The sequence below is a fragment of the Podarcis gaigeae genome, assembly GCF_964106915.1.
Source record: "Podarcis gaigeae genome assembly, chromosome: 1".
Lineage (NCBI taxonomy): Eukaryota > Metazoa > Chordata > Lepidosauria > Squamata > Lacertidae > Podarcis > Podarcis gaigeae.
Window position 1 is genome coordinate 50,737,101 of NC_139678.1, and position 27,813 is coordinate 50,764,913.

The 27,813-nt window shown below is 40.6% G+C and overlaps 1 protein-coding gene across 3 annotated transcripts in view; it reads left to right on the forward strand.

Annotated features, from left to right (window-relative positions):
* Positions 1-27,278, forward strand: part of AMBRA1 (autophagy and beclin 1 regulator 1) — a 136,785-nt gene extending 109,507 nt beyond the window's left edge. For all 3 annotated transcript variants that reach the window (XM_083749371.1, XM_083749373.1, XM_083749372.1), the window contains 3 exons: positions 12,653-12,745; positions 13,707-13,900; positions 25,506-27,278. In XM_083749371.1, the coding sequence (XP_083605497.1) occupies positions 12,653-12,745; positions 13,707-13,900; positions 25,506-25,993 (775 nt within the window). In that variant the 3' untranslated portion in view covers positions 25,994-27,278. The remainder of the gene's footprint in view (positions 1-12,652; positions 12,746-13,706; positions 13,901-25,505) is intronic.
* Positions 27,279-27,813: the final 535 nt, after the last annotated feature.

The following is a 27,813-nucleotide window of genomic DNA, read 5'->3' on the forward strand; positions in this document are numbered from 1 at the left end:
GGAGAAAAGAAAGGAATCGAGTGTGATTAAAAGAACTTCATTAATCCATTTGTATCTTGGCCAGGGTACATTGTGGCGTCAAAGTTGTTTGTTTATTGCTGTGTGGGCTACTTGGTGGTTATATTGATTTAGAATTACATTATTTTTTAGCCAGGGACTCCAGGTTAGCATACAGAAGTATGAATAATATTCACACAACATAAAGATACAATTTAAAACTGGCAACAAAATACAAGATAAAAACCCCAAAAGCTTAAAAATGGAATAAAAGGATGCAGTTCCTCAGAACCATCAATAATCTAAAATGCATGGGCAAATAGCAGCGAAAAATTTGTAATGTTGGTGGCAGGGTGCCTCCTTAGTTCATTCCAAAGTTGGGCTGCTACCACAGAAAATGCCCTCTCGTTTGTGGAAGTAGCTAATATAAAGCTAATAACAAGGGTTGGTGTACCCCAAATTAAAGCCCAAGGCTCTCATCCTTTTCATGAACCCAAACCCTTGCCTGTCCTGTGCACCAGGTCCCTCTTTCATTTTTATCTGTAAGATGTTTTGTGAACAGGAGACTAAGTAAAAATGGTTCTCTAATTGTACTTAGATGTGCACATATGTTCCCCGAAGGGCAGTAAGGAAATATATCCAATTATCATGAAGTGACTCCAAAGAGAAAAGTAACCATCATTTATTTCAAGTTTGTAAAGTTTTCAGCCAAAGTTTGGATTTCCCCCATGTATTGTTGACTAAGCTGAAAAGAATAATCCTAGCTTATGGGCTGGTGTCAGTGCTCTAAACATGATATTAATATGCATGATATAGAATACAGAATTATCATAAGCACAAATTTAAAAAATGTAATTTAAAATACAATTATACTATGATCCTGAGATTGCTTTTCTGTGCCACTTCATTTCTTCATAACTACACATCATTGTGTAAGGGCAGCTTATTTTTCACCTAGTTTTTGGTATATAGCCCCAATGTATTTACCTGTCATGTGTGTCTGGTGACTAACACCATATACCTGCCAGCCTTTTCAGTCATTAGAGACCCTGATGCATTGTTTACATTTTAAGTGTAATCATTCTTGGCCAAGGTGACTGTTGAAGGCTAGATGGAGGTTATGTAACCACCTTCGCTACATCAAGCAGTTGGTCCTTACCTTTCCTGCCCTGACCTGGCCACAGTGATTCATGCAACGGTCACCTCCAGGCTTGACTACTGTAATTTGATCTACGCGGGGCTGCCCTTGAAGCTGACCCAGAAACTCCAGCGGGTGCAGAATGCTGCAGCAAGGCTCCTCACGGGGTCTCTGCCATGGGAGCATATTCACCCAGTGCTTTTCCAGCTGCACTGGCTGCCAGTGGAGTACAGGGTCAGATTTAAGGTGCTGGTTTTGACCTTTAAAGCGCTTCACGGCCTAGGACCCTCGTACCTACGGGACCGCCTCTTCCGATATGCCCCACGGAGAGCCTCAAGGTCCATAAATAGCAACACCCTAGTAGTCCCGGGCCCTAAGGAAGTTAGATTAGCTTCAACCAGAGCCATGGCCTTTTCAACTTTGGCTCCGGCCTGGTGGAATGCTCTGCCTCATGAGACCGGGGCCCTGCAGGATCTGCTTTCTTTCCGCAGGGCCTGTAAGACGAAGTTGTTCCACCTGGCCTTTGGCTTGGAGCCAATTTGATTCCCTCCCCCTCTTTCTTTTTCCTTTTCCTTTCTCCTCCTGCGATGAGGCTACATTTTAATTTATAATGTTTCAATATTTTAATGTTGTATTTTAATTTTGTTTTTAAATTGTATTCATTCAACTTGTTTTTATAATTGCTTGTTAGCCGCCCTGAGCCTGGCCTTGGCTGGGGAGGGCTGGCTATAAATAAAAATTATTATTATTATTATTATTATTATTATTATTATTATTATTGTCTCATTATTAGCTGACATAGGTTAGCCATCCGACCCAACAAATTGCTTAGAGATCCCATAGATTGAATCCTTATTTTCAAAGTTACCATGGCAATAAAAGGTTGGACCAAGCATTAGTATGTTTGTCTTTGCTGACAGAACACAAAATGGGAGAATTTTGTGGCATACTTACTTTTATTAAAGTGGACACAGGCATTTAACAGAAGGAAATTTTGTCTTTGCATTCCTGTGGTACCTTTCCTACATGTTTATGGATTTAGGATCAGCTTATTTAATAGCCTCAAGCTTCTTGTACAGTGTGTATGTGAATTATTTTGCTTGCTGCTTTCTGTACCCCTGGGATATGTTAAAGCATTGACTAATGTGATGCTCCTTGCTTGTAGCTAGACAGCTCAGATATTTTCAATGTAGAAGTAAATGGGCAACTTAGCAGTCCAGTCTGCTTGTCATGTTGAATATAAAACCCTGGAGTCTTTGTGGATCTTAAATCATTTCAGTGTGCTGAAGAGCATTCACATACAATAGTTACATATTGAGCAGCTTTCTCTGAGTATGCCAAGGACTTTTCTGAGTATATTTGGCACTTGGTAGTTTATAGTAATAATATTAACATATCACTACTTTCATATCTAATGGACGTGGGTGGCGCTGTGGGTTAAACCACAGAGCCTAGGACTTGCTGATCAGAAGGTCGGCTGTTCGAATCCCCGTGACAGGGTGAGCTCCCGTTGCTTGGTCCCTGCTCCTGCCAACCTAGCAGTTCGAAAGCACGTCAAAGTGCAAGTAGATAAATAGGCGTTTACCTATTCCCGCTCTGGCGGGAAGGTAAACGGCGTTTCCTAGCGCTGCTCTGGTTCGCCAGAAGCGGCTTAGTCATGCTGGCCACATGACCCGGAAGCTGTACGCCGGCTCCATCGGCCAGTAAAGCGAGATGAGCGCCGTAACCCCAGACTCGGCCACGACTGGACCTAATGGTCAGGGGTCCCTTTACCTTTTTTTACTTTCATATCCATATAGCCAAATAAATAAACAAAACAAACATATAAATCTTTCTGGTTATTCATTCTCCTTTTAGATGTTAATGGATCTATTTATCTCTTATTTGGTTACTTTTTTAAAAAGATCCAGGAGACTGCCAGTTGACAAATTCTGTCTACCATTTCCTTATGGAGTTATTATTCATATGTGGTTCTGAATATCACTCCAGTTTTATATAATGACAGAATCAATAGGTAAATCCAATGCATTTCATTTACCAGCTTTATTAATACCCCTTTGTGTTGTGTACTTACTATCAAATACAAGTTTGGTTTATTTGATTACCTCCTTTTGATGATAACTCTTGTCATTAAAATTCTTCCCTTTATTGTGCAGGATGCTCTAGCTTTTTTGTTTTTGCTAAATAAAGCCACCTGAGTCATTTTTCCTTTTCTTCACCAATGAATGGACGTTCTTATTAACTCACCTTTTCCCTAACGTATTTAGAATATTCTTATTTCACCTTGGCAAGCTGAAGTCCTTCTGTGTAGTTCTTTCTTTTCTTTTCTCAGTAGCTCTTTTGTTACTGCTGTCAGAAAGTGGCACGTTCCTGCAGTCTAGGTTTCTCAAGCTGTCCAAATCCCAGCCTCCCAGGATTTCTCCCCTGATGGTACAGATAAACTGTGTTAGTTTATTCAAAGGACACATCTGGAGCATATATTGACTGTTTTTTACAGGCATCTATCCCAAGATACTATGAAGTCACACAAAACAGCTTTCAAAACTCTTTTTTCTTAGGTAATAAAATGTGTAATTCCTATTCACTTGTGGCAAATTCACAATAATTTCTAAAAAACTCAAACCCTCTTTAGGTATTTTTTTTAAAGTAAACATGTGAGTGGCAGGTGGGAGGTAGCAGGGATGAATGCACTAATGCTTTCCTCATTACTGTTTCATCACCCTCCACAAGTTGGAGGGTGAACTTCTGAAGCTGGGAGCCTCTATGTGGACAGGAGAGTTACAGCATGGCAACAGGGGGACAGAGCTAGCCCCCTTTCCCCCTTTACAACATGATGGATGCCTGGAGAGGGCTTTAATGACTCAGATTTTGAATATTCTAAATTGTGAGCAGCTGAACGTTGGTGTTGTAATGTTCACTGAATACCTAGAAAACTTTTTTTAAAAGCTGACATTAGAGCAAGGGTGAGGAACCTTTGGCCCTGTGAGTGTTGCAGGACTACAACTCCCGCCATCCCTGACCATTGTTGTCCAGTTGCTGGGAGTTGTAGCCCAACAATTACCTGGAGGGTTGCCACTTATCCAACCCTGCATTAGAGGATATAACCTATGCAACTAGGCCCTTGGCAGAAGCAAAATAGACTGGAAAGAAAATGCCAAAGTTAATACAATAGCATCTTAGTCATACATTAGTAAACAGGTGAGGGAAAAGATTCAATTCACCAAATATCAGGTGGTAATGTATGCTTTAAATAAGGAATAGTAAGCAAAAAGGCACAAACATTTGAAAACAGAATTAGAAATAAGATGTAAAGGCTAACAGAGGGCCAGAAGACCAAGAAAGTGAATATACAAAAATAAACAATGAAATTGAAGCAAGAGATGGAGGATATAAAAGAAAATGACATCTTGCTTGAATATCTCTTCTCAAAATGACATATTTGCGACTGATAAGTAGTTGGATCAGCCTTTGCTTTCTGCGCCACATGAATAGACCCCTTTTTCAATGGAGCATTAAGAACCTCGGTCATTCAGAGTCCCCCCTGCTCCCAACCTCAGCCAGTCGAATGTGCCAGAATGAGCAAGGATCAAGTATGCAAGTGGTCACTTTTATCTCTCAGGCTGCAAAAGGTTACCAAAATAAATCCATATGAACATGTCAGTCGGAGACAGTTTGAACACCCAAAAGCAATTCACTAATTAATGTGGAGTCTGTCTGAGCGAATGAAATTGCTTTATCCACAAGGAGCTTTGCATATTGGTTACAACAAGCAGCTTAGGACGTTACTATTTCCCTCCAAGGGTCAGATTGTAACAGGTCTTTTGCCTTTTGGAGTAGCTCCTCTGGAAGGCACTGTGCAGACAAAATGGTGGCAGAAAAGTAAACTCTTGTCTGCCATCACCACTGTGGAAATAGGACTCAAATGCACTCTAAGCCATATGTGAGTGGCTTATGCAATAGCTATAACTCATAGTTTATGATGCTATTAACCAATCAGTATATTTGGTGGGTTCTCCATTTCTCTCTGACCCAAGCTTGCAGCTTTTGAGGGAAATTTTAATGTAAAGAGTTAGGTTCTGCATGTTTCTCTATAAAGACAAATAAGAACACTAAATAAAAATAACGAGGAAAGCGTAAATAGCCCTACTTTTCCATAGTTTTAATGTCTGTTACTTTTTGCCATGTCATCCCAAAAAATGTCATCCCTGAATTTGGAGGTGCAATTGGAAGACAGCATATGCTGATCTGTAATGTAATTTTAGAAGTTGGGGTAACACAACTGGAATAGCCAGATAATGGGAGGAGAACTAGTTCTACAACATGGCTGAGTGGTGAAGAGGAATAAGGGACAAGGCAGTTTCTCCAATTGCTCAATTGAGTAGGAGACAGAATGGCAAGAGAAACAGCCCCCTAACTGGAAATGAACGTAATGTGACTGGTGACATGACTCAAATCTTAGTTACCAATTGGGATGATGCACAAGGGAGGGATTTTTCCTATACTATCTCTTTCTGTTATAGAGAATGTGTATATGTGTGTGTGAATACATCTAAGGTTCAAATTACACCTTGCTTCAAAGATCTTGCTACTACTTGTATATAATCATGGTAATAACTTGGGAGCTGTAAGCTGTGTGCATTATTCTCTTGAGGTATAGGGTTACTCTTACAGTTTGTAATGTTATTGACTTTGCTTTGTGCAAATAATTTTCTTCTATTTTGAGCTAGTTTTTTGTTTGTTTGTTTTTAAGAAAAAAGGTTTTGAAGTTGTTAGCCTTAAGTGTTAAGGTTGGGTTGATCATTCTTGGAACTTAAAATTGGCTCAACACTACCTAGCCTTAAAGAGTACATTGAAGTTTAAGATGCTCTTAAGAGCATAACACAATTTAAAATATGCTGTAAAGCTTTAGAGCAGTTCAAGTAGCTTAAAGATTTTAAGTAGCTCTCTGCTCTGGCAGGACCTAAATAGCTTAAGCTATTCCAAGGGATCAAAACAATGTAAGCAGTGGTAGCATTGTTATCATCTTAAGTGGTTGAAGTTCTAGGCTATCAGCATTGTTTAAATGGTTTGTTCAGTTTGTAGATTCTGATTTTTAATCTCTCCAGTAAACTAACAAGCTCCATGCTTTGTAGAACATCTATGCAATAAACTTGGACTGTGGAGTTTACAGTCAAATATTGCAACACTCTTTTTCTAGCCCGGAATGAGGCCATTTATTTTTTTATTTACATATAGACACACACACTCCCCCTGGGCAAGCTTAAGGCTTGCATCACCAATTCAACTGGCTGCAGTAAAAGGACTTGCTTATTTTTCACATTTTATTCTGTTGGGTCAATTCAGTGCCTATCAGTATCAAACTTTTCATGGCATCATTTAAAAACATGTTTGTGAGTTACCTTGAGCATCTGAAAAACGTGAGAAATAAATACCATATTTTTCGCTCTATAAGACACACCAGACCACCAACAGACGCACCTAGTTTGTGGAGAAGGAAAACAAGAAAAAAAATATTCTGAATCTCAGAAGCCAGAACAGCAAGAGGGATCGCTGCGCAGTGAAAGCAGCAATCCCTCTTGCTGTTCTGGCTTCTGGGATAGCTTCGTAGCCTGCATCCGCTCCATAAGACGCACACACATTTCCCCTTACTTTTTAGGAGGGAAAAAGTGAGTCTTATAGAGCAAAAAATACGATACATATTGCCTATCTTTTTAAGCAGGTTTTGAGGAGAAGCTGGGATTAGATTCGAGCAGCATGACCAGCTCTAGTGCTGTAGACGTTTTCATTGTGGTGTGAAAATTGCAGGCACTTACTGGATAGTGCCCTTAGAGTGAGTCTTGCATACAATGCAGGAGTAGTTTTGAAATAGTTCCCTTAAGTCTATTGAAAACAAGAATGTGTGCATTTACACTAGTTCTTTAAAGATGACTACCTGGACAACTTTGGGAGGAAGAGTGGGATATAAGTGTGTGTTTGTTTGTGTGTGTGTGTGTGTGTGTGTGTGTGAGAGAGAGAGAGAGAGAGAGAGAGAGAGAGAGAGATACACAGTTGTGTCTCCTTTCAGCAGTTCCTTGCTGTTGAAGAAAATATTAATTCTTCAGAGTGAAATTGACTAGAGTAGAAGCTACTTGAAGTTGAATTCTGCCACTTCATCACTGTGCATGGGGACTGGAAATGATTGCAATTAGGAATTAACAGACACTCTTCAAACAGCAAGAAGAAGCAGAAAAAGTTGTTGCTGGAAGTCCAGTATCTTCATAAAGTGTGTGTGTATAGGGGGGATTCACTTCCACTGTGTATAGTCGTGGTCCCTACTACCAATTATTACTATGTTCCAGAGGAGACATCTCCCATTCATAATATAGCATATCTCAGAGGATTCTTGGAGGTGAATGGGTTTTTTTTATTAAAAAAGATGCGCCTTCAGTGTCAACTGTTTGGGCTTCTGGAGACTGTAGCAATGCAAAGCAAACTCTAGAGGGTCAGTTTAATAAATGTTAAATATGGCATTGAACATAAAATCAGGAAGTTTAGCATTCGAGTCCAGCAAGTTTTTAGACCTCATGGCTGCTGAGAAAAGGTTAAAGTCATATGGGAGGGTTTTTTAAATTAAAATATATATATCAAACGTGTGGATAGCATTTCTAGCAGACAAGAGGTCATACCTGCCTCATCATTATAAGTCTCACCTCTTTACTATGTTTCCTGGGCCCTGCTCACCCACTGTAGAACACCTTTTGCCCCTTAGATGCCAGTGCACAGTCTCTAGTTAGTGGGTAAATTTACTGGGTAAATGAATAAATGGATGCATATCTTTTTGGTTTATAGATTGGATTTCTGATCATGAAGGCACATTTTTTAGTATACTTCCAGAAACGCCCTACAACCATTCCATTTGTTGCTACTGCTGCTATTGTTCTGTGAATGGTTTTGAACTGTTCTCCTAAATCTCTCTCTCTCTCTCTCTCTCTCTCTCTCTCTCTCTCTCTCTCACGCTTTGCTTGAATGTAGGGCATCCTTACTGCCTTGGCAAGGGATTCTCACAAAAATGTTGTTTTGACACGGCTAAAATTTCTATTCTTAAGCCTTGTTTGGTAAATTTGATCCAAGCAGTAGCTGGCTGTTAGGAGAAGATACAGTATGCTGCTATTAAGGCAGTAAAATGTCAGTGGTCACCTATGCCTGTTGTGCCGGTCTTGATTTAAAAAACAGCATGAGTTTGAACAGAATCCACTTGCTAATCCTATTTGTTTCGTTAGCATGCCTGTTTGTGCAGTCACTTACTGCTCAGCCAATTATCTTAACAGTATTGGCGTCTTTCCTAAAACAAACACCAAAACTGCAGGATATGGGCTTCTTGTTTCCTTTGCCTAGTGTTTCTGTACGCATGCACATTAGAAGGGAACGACTTATTTGGATGAGTGAAACAAGTCCACAGTCTGCACATGATGGGTCTTAAGTGGAAGCTTTTGCATTAAGAATCCATTATCTTCTACCTTGAAGCCCATTCACCACCTCAGCTCTTCAGACAGGCACAGCAGTGGCATTTCTTAGCTTCACCCAGAATGAAGATTGCATCTTCATATGGCAATCCCAGGAATCTGCCTTGTGACCTTAGGTCTGTATGGTATCCAGTTCGCTCTAGGTTTGCCTTTATTCTGAAACCCTGAAGCCTGCTTCAGTAGAGGCTAAATGTTCAGTTCACAAGGAGGCAGAATTGCAGCTGTATATATATTTGTTTCCTATAGATCTTGCCTCTTGTTTAAATCTCCAGTTGTCCCTGATTTGTGTGTGTGTGTGTGTGTGTGTGTGTGTGTGTGTGTGATATGAGCAGCAGTATTTACCCCACAGCATGGAAGAGCTGCTCATGTGGAATGTAGCTGAGATTAATCAGGTTGCATATGTGATGCCAGATAGCTACAAGTATTTTCACCTGTTTCCAGAAAGAAACACAATTTGAATCACCTCTGCAGTTGCATTATTGACTCTGCCAATCAATGTACTTGGGAAAGCATGGAACAAGCATGGAATAAACAGTCATGGGACTTATCCTGGATACTCATTTGTTTTGGGGTTTTTTTCCTCTGGCTTTCCTTATGCCTTTTTAAATTTATAGTTCCCATCCTTCCAAGTAAATCTAACCTCTAGGTTAGATTTCTGCAACAGCTTATATGTGGGGTTTTCTCTGAAGATGGTTCAGAAACTTCAGCTAGTGCACAATTCAGCAGCCAGCTTGCTCACCCGGACAAGATGGTTTGAGCACATAACACCAATCCTGGCCTTACTACGTTGGCTGCCAGTTAGCTACTGGGCCCAGTTCAAAGTGCTGGTTTTGACTTATAAAGCCTTAAAGGGCTCAAGAGTGCAATACCCCAAGGACCGCCTCTCCCCATGTTAACCAACCCAGACACTGCGACTGTCACCTGAGGCCATTCTTTTGAGTGCCGCCTCTGTGAGAGGTCCAGAGGGTGGCAACACAAGCTTGGGCTCCCCACTTATGGCTCCCGAGGGAGCTTGCCTGGCACCTCCAATACCTGCACCCTTGATCTCTGCATCCTGCCTAATTCCATTTCCAAACTAGTGGTCTGCTTTTAGCCCCTTCGAATCGTTCAAATGATTGGTCCCCTACTTTTTGCAAGGGCCAAAATGTTATTGTAAAGTCCCCCTTCTTTCAGTTGGCAGCAGAGCAGCATTCAAAACTCCCATTCTTCTAGGCGCGGTTTGTGACTGGGAATTTCATTAATGCCAGCGGTTTCTGAGCTCTGGGTCTTAGTACTGCGCCTAAGATTTCTTCCTCCCCACTTCCAGCTGCTCTCTGAGGACTGGAGAAGTAATAGTAATAATAATTTCTTATTTAAACCCTGCCCATCTGGCTGGGTTTCTCCATATGAACCCACATAGGAATATTGGGGGGCGGCAGGGGATGTATGGATTTGTTTTTTTCAGTCTTCAGATGAGGACTAGACCATGTGAAAAATGAATATAAGGTTTTAGTTGAAGTTCATTCATTTTCAGCTTTGTAATCTTGTTATAAAAAAAGCACGCCTGGACATTCCGTTGCGGTGCCCATAACCTAGGTTTAAGGTGAAATTTAGCTCCTAGCTTTCATATCTCAGTTTCCAACACTGCAGCAGAGTATAGAGGGGTGTTAAAGGCTGTGTTTACAGCATCCAGCAAAAAAAAGCAGGGAGGGATGAAAATGCTTATTTTACATTGTCTTAAAACTATGAGGGCAAGTAATGACACTGGATTCTGTGCTTTCTTGCTGATAGAGCAAACTTAGTTCCAGATCACCTATCTGAAAAGGTGGTCAATCTGTACCTCCTTTATTTTGGCTGGGATAGTGCAGTGGGGGAAATACAAGCTCAAATAATGACTGGATTAAGATCCTCACAGCCGCCGATATTTTGTGTTGGGAAGGGTGCCTGACAGAAGCTTATTATGGAGCCACAGGCTCTGTTGGAATACCTTGTTTGCTGCAGCCCAAAATTAAAAATGGGAAATGAGGGGTTTTTTTTTAGTTTTTATTTTATTTCACTCTGTGTAAAATATTATAAATGCAGAGATTTTGATTTACATCTTCCTCGGATTTAAGTGACAGATGGCAACCTATTCCTAGTATCCTGCCAAATCACCTCGGTGCTTGCTTGTTACATTGAGACTGCAAATATGCTAGTTAATCTACAAGGGGAAAGTTTGAGAATTTGGAATGAAACCTTCTACAGAGGGCCTGCTATCTTGATCTTTTGTGCTTTTGACTGTCATAGCTGAATCCAAATTTGCATCCAGTAGGAGTTGTTTTTATAGCATAAGCATTTTAGCACCACATGTGAAGGTAGCTTCAAAAGTTACAAATTTCCCACGTGGAAGAGCATTTGTTGGGACAGTGTGGAAATTGTTACATGACACATCTGTAGTTATGTTCAGTTGTTGCTCTCCATTTTGTTTATATGTTTCACAAAGTACAAAACTTGTGTGAGTATCGCAAGAAACAATCTTCACACAGGTTACACATTTTTTCTCCACTGAAATACAGAAAGCCCCCCATTTATGCACATTCAATATGTGTGCAACCATGTATTTGCACATTGTGCCGAACCTGGAAGTGACTGAGAAACGTCATAAAGACGTCACTAAAAGGGCAGAATGGGGTGTTTGCAGGCTTTTTCAATGAGTTTCAGTTATACATGATTTCCCCGACCCATGTGGTGGCTCGGAACATAACCCCCACATAAACGGGGCTGTCCGTATTTTGTATAAAATTTGCAAGCACTCCTTAACAGGCATGTATCTTATTAATGAAGTGTGTTGCTTTTGTTGTAGGGCACATGTTTAGACAGTTAGCTTCCAGAGCTTTATTGTGCTAAACAGTGCTCAGGACACTTGTGGAACACTTTTTCAGTGGTACTTCATGTGTCTTAAGTCAACAAGGGACCTGTGCAATCACAAAATTTGTCAAGCTGACCTTGGGGACCTTTCACACCTGACTGAGCTTCTCTCTACTCAGAAGCTCTTAATATATGCCCTCAATATGCCATACTTCCAATTTTTGTTGCTGTGGGCAAGGCTAGGCTAGGGCTGCTGCTTGTCACATGGGTTCAAAGAGTGACTACAGAAAGCATATTATGTCTGTCTTAAATTTTAGTTCCATTAGGTTAGTTAGATGCGCTTCATGATTGTCTAGTTTTCTTGCTCCCACATCTTGGAATGTCCCTAATGGCACTATCTTGAGGACTCCACAATTCCTTGGAGTCTTGGGTGGGTAATTAGCTCAGCTGTTATTAATTTCCAGGACTTCAATGCAGAATAGATGAAATTTGAAGGGGAAGTGAAAGCATACTGAAGTATGTGTATGTGTGTCAGACAGGTGCTTCTTGAAAAACCTAAAGTAAAATAAAACTACACTTTCCTGACTCAGGTAGGCCTAATCCATTTGTCAGTCAGCTACCAGGCTAATGGTAATGCCATAAATAAGCCAGACAATAATTATCTGGCTGCTTATAAGGGTCACACATATGAACAGTCTTGCATGCAAAATTCCACCCGAGCAATATGGTCCTGTTTATGGAGCTTTACGGATGCATGTGTTCCTCAGTAGTCCTACTGCCTGATCCTTTAAGAAGCCCTTCTGCTGCCATTAGGCACCATAGGGCTCTGCCACTGAATGTTTTGACAGGGTTAGTTTATATGTAGCTACGAAAGTTTACAGCCGCTCTTCACGCAAATAAGATTTCTACCTTGCTACTTCTGGGCATTCATAGCAATGTGCTGAAAATAACCAAATCCAAGTATAAAATCTCAGAATGCAAATGACTCTCCACATAGTAGCAACCATGATCACAGGTGAACGGACAGGTTTGTGGGACCCAGACTGATTATATAGTTCACATTTTGACAATATATGCTGCAAGTTCTGAAACTGATTATTTTGCCAAGTATAGTAGCATAGTTACGTCTTCCTATAGAGGTCTTATGGAGATAAATGTCTTAATTTCCCATTTTCCTTTTGTACGGCAGGGCCTTAAACTCTGGGGTTGAGTACTACTGGGACCAGCTGAATGAGACCGTCTTCACTGTGCATTCCAACAGCAGGAGTACCGAGCGGCCTGGGTGAGTTGGAGGATGAGTGTAGGGGCAATCAGTCATAGCTTGGGAGCACATGCTGAGCTGTATGTTTCTTCCATCAAATTTACAAGGGCTGGTTATGCCTGTGTTTCCCTCTTATGATAGCTGAATATTTAAAACTTATCTTCCCTTTGGCACTTGACTGACTACCAGTGGTTACGTTTGGTCTATTCACTGGTGCAGGCTGAAATTTTAAAATACATCTGTCAACTGCAGTCCTTCTAGCTGCCAATCATACCCTCATTTAAGTCATTTGAGAAGCTATATGTGCTTTGTGTGAAAATGTTACATGAAATAGAAATAAATGATGGTAAGGGAAATGCTGCGAGGCGAGACTAGTAAAAACCTAAAACATAGAATCTGGCACTGACACTGAGGTCTTTAACCAAAATAATTCATAGAGCTAAAAGGTAGATAGCTAAATAGACATTTTGACTACCTTCTAGATCAGGCATGTCCAACTCCCCAGAGACTGTGATCTACTCCCAGTATAAAAAACTGGCAGTGTTCTACCCATTGTTCTTGGAAGGAGGAGGAGCGTGCATGGGGTGGGTGGATTGCCCAGAGTTTTTGAGCTTTTTTGGGGGGGGGGTTGGATTGCACAGAGTTTTTTTTAGCTTTGTACACTTTAAGGATCCCGGGATCTACCGGGATCAGCTGAGGATCTACCAGTAGATTGTGATCTACTGGTTGGACATCCCTTTTCTAGATCATGTATAGCCAGTATAGTGTCCTCCAGATGTTTTGGATTACAACTTCCAGCATTGCCAGTGGTCAGGGATGATGCAAACTATGGTGCACAACATCTAGATCATTGTACAAAGAAGATGCTTATGGTGTTCACTGAAGTGCAGGACAAATTACTGACAAATTACTGTTTTCAGGGACATAGAGGATGTTGTGTGTTTACCCTTCAATTTCTTTCTCTCTCTCTCTCTCTCTTTAGAACTAGCAGAGCCACATGGAGGACAGACAGGGACATGGGTCTAATGAATGCCATAGGCCTGCAGCCACGGAACCCAACCACTTCTGTGACATCACAGGGGACACAGACTCTGGCTCCTCAGCTGCAAAATGCAGAGACACAAACGGAGAGGGAAGTTCAGGAACCAGGAGGTTCTGCTTCAGGGACTGCAGAAGGTTAGAACTGATGTAAAATAACCAAAAGTTGTCATCCTTTACACTGTGTAAAGGAACATGGGATGTGACATTCTTAAAAGTAGAATCTATCTACATATAGAAGCTGCCTTATCAATAGCCACAGCCTTCCTTGATAGAGTGAAAGAATCTTGTAATTTTTCCAATATAGGTTGCCTTCCTTTTGGTCTTCACACCTCTTGAGCTTGTGTCCAAAGAGGCTTGCATCTAAAACATTATCAATAAGCCAACAAATTGCTGCTCCTTCCTCAGATTAAAGAGTGTGAAGATTCTAGCAAAGGAAACTTTTCCTTTCTGTGTCACATGCGGAGGTTTAGAAAACATTTCTCTCACACATAACAGACCACAAACGTTGTGTGAATTGCAAACATTTGCAAGTATGTTGGGGACTTCACTGAATGATGACAAGCAACTGATAGAAATCAGTTGTTGGTCACCAGCACTGTGTCTCCTCCTGCGCTCTTCTCTGTTGTTGTTTTTCTGCCAGCAGGTGCCCACATCTAAATAATGTTTCTGAAATAGTGCTTTTCACCTACCTATAGTCTCTTTGGGAACATATGTTTCACTTAGACCTTAGTTATACTCTTTGGGTGGGGGGGGAGAAGTACCAGAAGGCCAGACCTCAAGAGATACTGAAGAACTGGCTTGATCTGGACTGTCTGAATACTAATAAGGCAAATCATTCCCTTCCACTAGCTGTTTGGAAACACTGCCCACCCTGTGTTCTGACTTCAGTATCTTGATTTGTTTTTATTATTATTCATGTGCAACTCTGAGAGCTAGAGACTTTTAAAAGTTAAAGCTGGGATTCTGGAAATTCTTGTGAACGTGCTGGGTTTCAAGCTGGAAGCCAGATTCTTCCCACTGGTGTCATTTGTAAAAGGCCACTGACACAGAATGCATCAACCTGTGCACATAGGAAGGTTCACCAGAAAATCAGATTGTTTGGAGTTATCCATACTAAAGTAAATCCTTAAAACAATTCTATAGTGCTCCTGTTTATCACCTGCCCTATCATAGATGCTAGGCTTCCTTTGAACAAAGATATAGGGGTCTTTTCCACTTGCACTAAATAGAGATAGAGCATGTTAGTTTGTAGGACATAACACCTTGACTTGTCATCTCAGTAAGCAATTCACTTTTTGTTACAGGCACAGCTTCCGCTCGCAGCAGTTGTAAAATCAGTTACTGTGAAGTGATTGCAATCTTTCCTTCAGGTTTCTATTTGAGGATAAATTCAGAAAGTAGATTTGCATCAGATATCAGGAACCACCACATTTGTCAGTAGATTGAGTGGATAATAATTGTGTTTGCTTCTAATGCTGAACTGTAGCTCCCCTACCCCCTGCTCTCCCAGCATGACCACTAGGAGAAAATTGGAAGCTTGTTTTCCCTATTTTTTATTATATATATAGTTAATGTTACTTGAGAACCCTAAATTCTGCTCAGTCTTTAGTATAGCTTAAAATGCAGTTTGAGGTTGACTTCTTTTAGTAAACCATAGATAAGACAAACCACAGTTTGTCCAGGTTTGGATGTCACAGTCTGAAGGAGAAACTTAAAAGAAAACACAACACGATATTTTATTGAAAACATTTCAAATATAAAGCAGTAAATGAAAAAGAACAAAACACACAACCGTGTAAGGGGGGGGGGGCAGCATTGTATGAATATATCCAAAAAAGAGAAGGATAAACTTTCCAATTTCTCTTTCTGACATTGACCAAAGGAGGAGGGCTTGTGAAGTCTTGCAGCTCATCTTTCTAATATTAAAACATGATTTAATGTTACATGTGACCACAGAGACTGACTAATGCTATGGGTTGGGGGTTGGTGTAAATACTATAAAGTTATTGTTTCTTCTCTGCATAGCTCTCTTGAAGAAGATATGTGGCAGCAATTTTACCCAATTATTATTTTAACTGAAGACAGATAAACACTAAGGGTAAACCCACACTAGTATTTTACATGTATTTCATTTCACTATTGTTCCTTATGAATCTCCACATGCTTCTTCCTCCCAAAATTAGACTCAGTAGCATTTTATTTCCTAGATATTTTTTTCACAATAAACATTGAAAAAAAGATTGAAGAACTTCAAGAAAATATGATACAGCGGCCAGTGACCAGGATCAAAATTAATGTTGTGCTAAAGTGGCCCTTGGAATGTAAAATGCCGTTTACCTTCCTGCCGGAGCAGTACCTATTTATCTACTTGCACTTTAACGTGCTTTCGAACTGCTAGGTTGGCAGGAGCATGGACCGAGCAATGGGAGCTCACCCTGTCACGGGGCTTGAAACAGTATTCAGACCTCATCTTTTAGAACTAAATATTTACTGTTCAGTCTAAACATGCTCAGATTGCTACTGGGTAGCAGAGTTCCTAACATCTTCCACTTTAATCCATTAAGCTGAGAGAATTTAGAATTCCTGTTTCCCAGGTTTCCCATCAGTAATTTGATAGTTCATAAAGATAAGGTGTGGATGCCTCTGCAAGTCCTCGCTACTACAGTTTATCTCACCCCCAATAGTAAGCTTTTGGGAAGGGAAGGGTACCAGCGGAGAGGGCTGGCTCCAAGCATTGCTGGGCTTGGTGCTATCTCAGAAAAAGGCCAGAAAGACCACATTTCCCCCAAGAATTTTCCATGAAAGCTTAGAACAACTGAACTGCTTACAAGGCAAGCCAGGGGGTGAGGAGAAGCTCAGCCATAACTATAAAAGCAAAGCAGTATTCTCTGCCAATCAAGTAACACAGTTAGGATTCAAAAATTCCTGAGTGAATATCCCAAGTCTGCCATGAACTCGCCATGCAGCCTTTGAAAATGATTGAATTTGTCTGTAAAATGGAATAAACATTTCCTACAGTATTTCCCCAGGAGGTTTTGTGGATTAATTAGTATTTGTAAAGAGCTTTGTTGATGTAAATCATTATGAGACTGAATAGTATTGGTGGCACTCAGCAGGATGATAAAAGACATTACTCAGTTGGTTCAGTGACTACTTTGGAAGAAGTCAGAAAAGGAGAAATGTGTATTACAAATGGCTTGGATTGCAGGCTTTCTTAATATGTATAATGCTTTGCCAGGGCAGGGCACTTTTATCACAGGTGTCATGTGGAAAGACCTACAGCATAGCATTAGAAACAGGTCTTTGTCGTGTTGGTAAATGTAGCCCGTTTCCCCTTCTGCAGGGTTCTGCAGAGATTGTCTTTCTGAGAGTCTCTGCTCCTTCTTTGGAAGGATGACGATAATGTGAGTAAACTTATTAAAAGTGAATCCCTCTAGTGCAGATGTTTCCTTTTCTGTCAGTTAATTGCTGTCTTGTGTACTCTGTTGCTGCTGAAGCCTGCATCAATCAAAGAAATGTAAGTTTAGGCAAATGAAAATGACAAATGTTAGGCTCAAAGATCTCTTGCTGGTTAAAAATGTTTCCAGTACAAGGCAATATCCAATCCAATTCCACACTTTCAGTCCCATTGATTCCATGGGGGAGATTTAAGCACATGTTTAACTCTTTCATTGAAATAAACAGGACACAGATTTTGCTCATAATGGCTATTATTCTTATCACTTCTGGCCAAATACTGAGGTTGTCAACTTACAAATATGAGGGCACTGGCAGAACAGTGAAGGGGAATTGATCATATACCCAATCCTTGGCAAGTCGTCAAGCCTTTGACTTAATAATGAGAGCAATTGTTCTTAATTTTAAAATCAAATTCCTAAATAATTTGCTATGATGCAAAGGGAGATGGTGCAGCGTCTTGTCATCTTGATGTCAGGGTTTCTTCCATGACTTGAGATTTGTAGCCAAGATATTTCAGAGTCCAATGAGAAGTCATATGGCATATGATAATCATCCTTGAACGAGTTTGTGGTCTTTTACCTTGAATATCTTTGTCCATTTCTGGGGGGTCTCCAGTGCAGGTGACTCTTCATTTTTCAGAATTTACTTCTGCAGTTATTCAGGTTCACGTAGAGTGTGTTGAACACGTGTAGGAAAATCATTCTGGATGTAAAAGTTTCCCCAGTTCCTTGGGAAATACCTCCTTTAACTGTAGAGGCCTCCAATGTGGTTGCCAGTTGCTTTGGAATCAAATTTTCAGGACTTTAGTCCTCCTTCAAATACAGTTAAGTCATTTTAAATGAGGAATCTGGTAGTTGCTTTCTGAATTTTGTATCCAGTACCTGATCATTCTTTCAGACTGAGCAAAATGGATTGGAATTGTGGACTCGCACCAGTGTCCCTCTCTGTGATGGCGACTGTATGTATAGGCAATAGGGTTTTGTTTTTGTGTTGCACTGGACACACACACATATATATATTAATTTAAGTTGTGCTCATTGAGAGGGTGGCTATGGGCTGTTTCAAAAACTTGGTGGGTCCGTTCTCTGAATGACATCCACCTAGAGCAAATGGCAGAACAGCTCAGGTGTTTGAAGGGTAGATTTTGCTTTAAGGTGATTTCCAGTGTGGGAACAACCAAAGTGAAAGGACAGCAGCTGCTTTTCCCTCTGTGTTACATCTGCTCACATCACCCAGTGTTGTCTTTCCCGAGTTGGTTTTTCAGCTGGTTTGAATTTAGTCATTTATTTGCTGTCATTTTCCCTTCTAAGATTGATTGAAGTTTAAGGGCACATAGCAAACTTCATTTTCACCTTTTTAGAGAGTTATGTCAAGGATGCCCCTAGGCACCCTTTTTGCTTTACTTATAGAACCCATTGCTAAAAAAGATTTATGGGTAGCAGGGAAAAAGAGAATTGTATATTTAGGAACTAGTGAACTTAAGATGTTCTAACCATTTTAGAATTATTAACCTCCCCCCCCCCCAAGTATTATGAAAGAGACGAAAAGGTTCCTTGTCATAAAATTATTCTAAATCAAAGTTATTTACTTCTAAGGGTAAAATGCATGCAGTGAAGCACAAAAATTAAATACCTTGCAATCATCTTATCAAATAGTATAAAAGATCTATAGAACTCAACTTCCTACCTTTAATTAAACTTTTAAAATCCCCTGTAATATTAAAGAAATTATACTGTATCCTTCCCGGACAGAATTTCATGTATAATAATGAACCTGCTTCTAAAAATCTCTCCCACCTGCATACACATACACACATGCAATTAATAAACAGTCTTTTTTTTAAGGAGGCACTCAAGGGTACTCAGTATTGGCACCTCTTTTTTTGTTGTTAAAAAGTGTGGCACTTACTGTAACAACTTTATGGTGAAAACCGGCACCTATTTTTCTAAGAAACCACAAAAAAACTACCAAAAACTGGTATCAAATACAGTAATGTTCTTTTTTCTAATAGGGTTATAATATATGGACTACTGGCAATGTTGGTTTTCCAAAATATTGTTTCTGTGTGGGCCATATAAAAGCTATGGCAGTCTGATAGCAAGGTGATCAAAACAAGCAAGAAGACCAAAAAGTACCCAAGCAATCATTTATGTTGCCCAGTGATTTGAGTTAAGAATCCCGCAGGTCTCCATGAAAGGAGTATCATAAAATGTCGCTGCTGGATATCCATTATCACCAGTGGAGGAATTCTAAACATTCAAAACTCTGCTTTTTTTTAAAAAAAAAAAACTTAACAAGAAAAAGGATGCAACAGGACTGCAAATGTTCTTTCACCATGGAGAAACGGAACTTAAATATATATGAGTAATACAGTTCTTTCCACTTTTTCATATTTGCAAATAAATGTCATGCAAACAGCAGTAAATTATTGGTTTTTATAACACCAAGCAAAAGGACTCCAAGGGCTAGTTTAAGTAGATAGAAAACTAATTAGTCTTGTTTTAGATGCAAGACCAGTGTTTGTCATGTTGGGGGGAAATAATTGATGCTGGTGGTTTATTGTCTTGTTGTAAACAACCCTAGGGTGTTTACTGAAGGCTGTTCATTGAGAAGATCAGTAATGGTCACCAACAATCCTAGTAAGACACCTGCCCACATTTATTGATCCTCCTGTAAATGCAAAGTTGCATGTGCAGGGTATACGGTGTGTTGGGTTGCAAATTTTGTATGAAGCAATGGTGAGTCCCAGTGAATCTAGCCAGTATTCTGCATGGACAGAATGTGTGTTCTAGAGCTCTTTACATAATCTTTTGCAACATGCATGGTATTCCACGGCAGATATTAGTGTTCCCTTGGGAGATGTGTTTGTGTAGACAGGGCTTTTTAAAGCAAGAACTTTAAAAACTACTCAATTAGAAAAATATCTCCTGAACAATGAACCATATGGAACAATGCTATTTCATTTATTTATACAATCATGATTAGAGGCAAATTTATAAAACTGTGATCTAAATACCATATGGCACCCACCTGCTTATAATTTCATTTGTTATAAAAAGATATTTGGGACTCAGAGCTCAGCAGCACTTTCATTAGCGCATGGGAGCTGCTTCCTTATGTTGAAATTCCACTGTGACTCAATACATGTTTATAACCAGGAGCCATTTGAATCACTCTTTCCCACCTGAATATATGATCTCCCTCCCTCCTGGCTCTGTAATATCCCAATAACAAGCTGCATAATTGGCTTAGATTAACAAATTTACAGGAGTTGCATGGCACCATAAAATAGTAGATTCAAGTAGGTAGCTGTGTTGGTCTGACGCAGTCGAAATAAATTAAAAAGTTAAAAAAATGTCCTGTAGCAATACTGTAGCTTATACCCAGAACAAACTTAGTTGGTCTCTAAGGTGCTACTGGACAATTTTTTAATTTTTTCATAAAATAGTTCTCATGATGCTCCAACTGATTATATTGGCCTTTTTTATAGGTGGGGCATCAAAATTGTTATGTATCACCAATACATAACTATGGTACATCTAAATTACTAATAAAGCCTGAAAAGGGGATAGTGTCCAGGAATGAATATCTATGCAAAACAGGATTGGAAAACCTCTTGAGATACTTTCTTCTACTGCTGCTGCTTGTTACTTTGGGTAATGGTTGACATTCAGCCAAACATTTAGCCTTTAGATCATGTGCTGCATCCATTTCTCTTACGCTGAGGAAAGAGTGCTGCACCTTTTTATAATGTGCAATTCAATTCTTGTCATCTGGGGAAACACCTGTTGCATTTGCTGAAGTTGGCTCATGCCATAATAAACGTGTGCATCTTTAAAGATGCCGCGGGACTCTCTGCTCTTGCTGCACATGATGAAAACTGCTTCCTGTCTGGAATTTGTTAGATGGAAGTGCTAATACATTCAGGGGAGGGAGAGGGGGAATGAGCTAGGCCAAGAGAGCAACAGGGCAAATGCTGATGCCTTGTGGGCCTAACAATGCTGCTGAAGATGAAGCCCTTGGTAAAAATGCTAGCTTCGGCTTCTCTGCATTTCCTAGTCTTTATTAATCAGATCACTCCTGACATGATAAATTACCAAGCAGCCAGCCCTGCTGTGAAATCAGCACCTGCTGCTTCTGGGACTAGGCAACAGCCCCAGCCCCTGGAATTTTGCCCTTGCCGCAGAATTAAAACAGATGACTTGTGTGGAAGAGGAAGCCAGGAAGGAAGAGCATGTTGGCATGTTCTGCCTGAAAGGCTCGGCACATCCTAGGACTTGCAAGTGAAGCAATAGCTGACAAGTGTGGTAGACTTACATTTCTAAAAAGGATGAGCTCCTCATTTTATATGGCAAAGATGTACAAAGGGAAGACGTCAGGTGCTAAGAAATATTTAGGTGGTTTCTAGTACTTGGGGCTGGTTTTGTTCACATAAAGCAGAAGGTCTATGGGTGTAGTTAATATCTACCTCACTCAAGTCATTCCACCAGTATCCAATGAAAGATGCTAGATTTAGCTAAAGCTTGAAATGCCCTTGAGATAAGGATAGGATTTGCTAATAATAAGAGAGAATGCCTGAAGGTCTTCCTTGCTTGAAGATGGTCACCCTTTCCTGATGTATTCTCAGCAGATGGGTAAGTGCAGTGAAGTTTTTTGCTATGAATAGCTTCAGAGAGGAGAAACAACATGGACCCCCCATCCCCTTTTCCTTGTTGTTCACTAGCTATAGTAATACTGCATTAGTTACTGGACTGGAGTCTTCTTGAAATGAAAAGGCTGTTCACCTTCTCTGTGCCATGCATAATTTTATAAACTTTTGTCATCATGTCACTCCTTACTCGTCTTTTCTCATTTGTGTAATATAAGTTGCTTAAATGCAGCTTACATTTATAGCTGTGATTCGCATAAACTGGGATTTTGGTCACCAAAAGCTATAGAAGGGTAGCTTCCCAAAATGTAGATGTTAATGATGGAGAAAGAACAAAAAGTCTTGTAGCACCTTAAGGTCTTAAGAAAATTATTTAGGCATTCCAATGTCTTGCAGCCATTTTAGTACTTCGCAGCAACAGTCTTGTAGCATCTTAATGACTAACATGTATTACTATATACCATAATATTTTTTTAGTCTTGAAGGTACTACAAGACTTTGTTGTTTTTCGTGTAGCAGACGGTCATGACTACTCTGAATTTTGGAATGTTTAAACTAAGCACATGCTGACTGGGGTAATCTTTTCTTCTGAGTGTATTGGGGAATGCTCTGAGAAACTTTGGGATGCCAAACTCATGGTAGAAAATGGCCGTTTTGTTCTACAGCTTAGGATAGAAGATATATTTGTATAAAAGAAGAGAAGATCACCTCTAGGAGTGTCCCTCCTTTTCCTGCAATCTCCCAGTTGGTTTTTTTGGCCATTTTTTTCATAGAGCTACCACCCATGATAGCTATTCTATACCTCAGCTGTAGGAGGCCTGCCTCAAGTCCTGTTTGTGGGCTACCCATATACATCTCATTCACCACTGTGAGAACAGGATGCTGGACTAAGTGGGCCTTTGGCCTGATCCAATCAGCAGGTTCTTATGTTTTTATATGCCACAATGTCAACATCTCTTTCCAAGCTACCTCAGATATCAACTGAAGTGTTATCTTTGTCTCAGTATGTATGTAACTTGCCTTTAACCTTATCCAGCATTTTGTTGCTCATTCATCCAGTTTCAATAGGTTTTTTTTTTTAACACTCTTCACAGTCCTCTTGGGTTTTTGCTATCCTGAATAATGTGTCATCCATAAACTGGACTAACTTACTTCTCACCTCTGACTCCAGATCACTTTATGAATAAGCTAAATAGCATTGATTCCAATTAAGATTATTTGTCATTATCTACTTTTAGCGCCTAATGTCAGTATTGCTTATTAACAGTTTTCATCCCAGGGGAAAGCTGTAGTGTAAACAGTATGTAAAAAGCATTTTCCTTAGAGAAAAACATTCTCTTGTAGCTTACTTGAACTCCTTTCTGTTTGCTTAATGCTATGGGAACTTAGAGGAGCATTTGATGGTACATTGCATGCTTTCCTAGTACACATTTGACAGAAAATCTGCTTCCATACTCTGCACACCTGTGCTTCTAGTATCTTTGTACTGTGGCAAGTAATTCCAAGCTATATTGGGTACCTAACTGTGTGTTAAGTGTTAGTTTATTTTGCTTTTCATTCAACATTAGTTTTTAAGCTGTTGTTTTTTCCAATGTTCTGTTCAGTTTGCCTGTTGCTTAGGAAGCATTTGGCCACTTCTTCCTCTCTTGTAATTGGTCCTGATGGCTCTTTGAAGGCTGGAAGAAAGATTTATATCTTTAATAAGGATCAGGTAGCCTGTGGCTGCTGCATCCCTCTATGGAGCAATTCAGAACATTCCATTGAATAAGGATATTTCTTTTCAGCAGCCTATAAGTGAGAGGCAGCTAATTGCTGATCCTTCCACCAGGCTGTTCCAGTGAGCCATTTTTTTTTCCTAGCTACAATTATTCCTTGGGGCACCATTCTTTCCACAATTCATGATTCTTTGAGGGCTTGAAAAATAGGCAGTGCTTTTTTCCACAGTCTGAGAGGAAAGGGGGCAGTGACTTGTTTAGTAAGCAGACAGAATTGAAAAATGTGCATATCTCTTATTTCCACTTTTGGCTGAGCAATCCAACAGCGGACCAGTTTTTTTGGATCACATTTGGATACAGGTTATGAGTGTGTAGGCCTTGGGACTGTACAGCACATTATTCTGCTAATCCAATTTTAAAACGTTGATTTCAAAAAGGATGCCTTTACTTGAAACCTGTGTTGAGTTGTGCACTCCACAGCTTAGTTGACTGTCAAATGATTTTTGTGGTTGAAAGGTAACTTCAAAATGTTCAGCCAATTTTCAAGTATTTATTGGGACAAGTCTCATGCTATGTGGGAACCTATAAATAAGAGCTCATCTACAAGCGCGCGCGCGCGCACACACACACACACACACACACCCTAAATGAATTTGAAATTATTTTCTTGGTCGAAGGCTATATGCTGGTTCCATACTTTGCTGTCCTTAAGATAGCTTGGTATCTTGTTTCTGTAGTAGATGTTTTCATGAACCACTTAATGTTGCAACATGTACTATTTTAAGCAAAAATTCAAATGAAATGTTAATAGGAAAGAAATTGGTTATTTACCACTGACAGTAGCATGCAGTGGTCCAGTAGGCTGTCAAATAGTACTTTAGTGTATGCTGGTTGCATTAACACTTGAACTTCATTGGTCCCAATCTTCTACCTCTTATGTGCAATATTCCATCACTGTTGGGAGAATAGGCTTGATGTGGTGCTGGGCTGAGGTTGCTGCTGGCCTTTCAAACAGTAGAACTGAAGAGGTCTCGGTGGGGCACACAACACTTAAGAAATGTTGGTTGTTACCAACAGTCTCACAGTCTTATCCAGTAGGTGCCCATTTTGTGAAAACTTAGCCATGTTCCAGAACTTAAACAGAGGAGCAGAAGACCCATATGATGACACTGTTGCAGGATGACCCCATTGCATACTGTGGGTGTGGTGATGGATGTTTGAATATTTCACCACGTGAAGTACCCGGAGCTCTTACATAATTAGCTAGTTAAAGAGAAGGCTTTTCATTAGCCTTCTCTTGACATACTAGCTTTTGTGGTCAAACAATCAATTCACACACTTGTGGAAGGTAATGGTGCAGCCCAGCAATAAATGTGTGACTGCTGCTTGTCTATTTTAACTCCTACATATAAATTACAAAAGAACAGTGCTGTGGCTGCTGCAAGGAAGATATGTGAAATGAGTACAACAAATGAGTACTCAACATTCAGTGATTATACGAATGCTATTTGGAACCACCAGGCTAATTGTAGGCAATTTAAACATTTGAGAATTTTTTAGGACATAGTAGCATCCTATACATGCTGCTTGCTTTCCCAACTTGGTGTTCATCATCCTGTTCTCTCCTTGCCTATTTCATGGCCTTTTTTGTGCCACAGATTTCTGCCTTTCAGGCATTGGCTGAAAGCTATTTTTATATGCTCAAGCTTTTGACAGCATTTAAGTTTGGTGAGATTTTATCCATACATTTCCTGTTATAATATTATTTTCTGTTTTACCTTGTTGTATTATTGTAGTGTGTGTGTGTGCGCGCGCGCAGCTGTTTTAAATAATGTTGTCAGCTGCCTTTTTGATGAAAAGATAGGGATACCAATCTTCTAAACAAAAATTAAGCTGCCTCCCTCTTCCTCTCTTCCAGGTGGTCCAGAATATGGGGCTTCTGGGGAGGATGCTCTGATCCGAATCCAAAGGCTGATGGCTGAGGGTGGCATGACTGCTGTGGTCCAGCGAGAGCAAAGCACCACCATGGCATCCATGGGTGGGTTTGGCAACAATATCATTGTGAGTCACCGGATCCACCGCAGTTCTCAAACTGGCACTGAATCCATTGGAACAGATGGTAACTCAGCTCAGCCATCCACTTCCCAGGAGCTGTTATCTGAGCTTGAAGGACGAACCCTTTCTGAGTCCATGCAGGTGACAGAGCGTGGCTTGAGCCCACGGACGTCCTCTGATGAGGTGGAGGGAGAAGAAGCTAGTGGGCAGAGCCTGTCAGAGCAGGCTCAGTCCTTAATGGACACTGAGGGACCAGTTGAGTACAGTGACCTAAGTAATAATAACCATCTTCCTGACAATACCAACTTCTACAGTAATGGTGGCACCAGTGGAGAATCTCGGAACAGGTAGAGGTGAATTGTATGTTGGTGCTACTCTTGTACTGCTAAGCAGAGACTTGTACCTCACAGCTGACCAGGAACTGAAGGAGTAGGAGATTTTGGCTCTGACCAGATGCTGGTAACTCAGTGGGCATTGGTATATAGGGGAGGGAGATGAGAGGGAGACCATCAGTTGTATAGGAGGATCCTTAAAGAGGTTTTATTCTGTGTCTTAGCTTCCCGCATCCGTTTTGCTGCACATTTTCTACAGTAGCTGTAATAAACCTTGATATTCAGCTGAGCCTTATGTAAATTTCTCAGCTCACTGGCTACAGGAATCCATTAAGCTTTGCCCTAACCCTGCAGTGCTTTTAATGTTACTCTTTGTTTTGGGTTTTTTATTTTTTAAAAAAACGCTTTCCCTTCTTTTGACTTACCAGCTAATCAGATAAAAAAAGGACTGTAGTCTCTTCCTTTTGGAGACCTGAAACCTTTATTGAGTGTGTATGTTTAAGTGCTACTGTGGAGGGGATTTGCACCCCAGCTCTGCTACCAGAGTGGATTTATCTTCCAGGCCAGAGTTCTACTCCCTGCCACCCTGCTAGCAAGCGCTAGGCAACTCTTCAGGAGTCAAGATTTGGATGGCTTGAGATAATGCAGACTGCTTGAGGCAAGGTAGTCTTCTCCAGGGCTCTGTTCTACTCTTCTTTCCAGCCCAGAACTGGAGGTGGGGAGAGCTGTGCTTGGGCTTCACCATCCCTTCATGCTCAGGAACCTCTCGGGAGTGTGGGCCTTTTGTTTTAAGAGTATCTACTTTGTATGCAAGCAGGACCCTCTTAGGGGCTGCTGTGGGTGGGGCAACATTATAGTTGTAAAGCATGTGGGTAGGGTGGGAACCGCACCCCAGTAAAGATGGCACTTAGACAGAAGTTGCCCAGGACTTCGCACCCCTTGCTGTGCCAATAATAGTAATTCAACCTGGCGAGGCTTGGCGGGATCATGGTGCCATGGCCAGGTTGCACTTCCCTGTGTGGGGCGGGGTGGGGCGGGTGGGAAGAGAGGGTTAGCTCCGCGTCAGAGCGTGAGGTATGTGTCTGTGATGTAAGGTGTTGCATGTGAAAAACCTTGACCTTGTACATGTAGTTTCTAGTGGAGAAATCAAGGCGCTGATATTTTTTTGTTTCTAGTCTAAAATGTGATTTTCCTTTTCGTTTGTAACTCTCCATCCCAGTGAGCTTGTAGCAGGAAGGTAGGAGGAGAGTGTGCTAATGAGGGAAACACCAAAGATCAACGTCATTAAAATATGACAAACCCTTCTCTGGACTCCTGTCTTCTCTTGTGGGTAAGGGCTTGGGTTGAACGTATTTGGAATAATGGGCTCATGCTTGTGCCATCCTGTTCACTTGACCATCCTTTGGGGGAAGAGGGGAGCTTTCTCCTGAAAGTCCCAGGAAAAATGTGTGGGAGAGGGTCTTCCCTGCTTGACTCTGGAAACAAGCAGTATTGGCCTGCTTTGCTAAGAAACTGGATTCTTTTAAGCTTTGGAGGTTTTTTTTAATTAAAAAAACAGATCTTGGAGGAGAAGAAAGGAAACAGCCAGTTACCCTGCTGGTGCAGGAAAGTGAATTTACCCTGATACTTTTGAGAAATGCTTACACAGCACCTGCAAGATACTGCCCTCAGCCTAGCTCCTGTGTCTTCTCAGCACCATGAGTGCATGACAATAAATAAAGCCTATTGTTAAGTAGCTCTTATGCTCACAGTTAGAGAAGTCTGTTAGAGAACATTAAGCAAACGTTTCCTTAAATCACAGCATGGAAATGAACTTTAAATCAAATCAGCTGGCTGCCA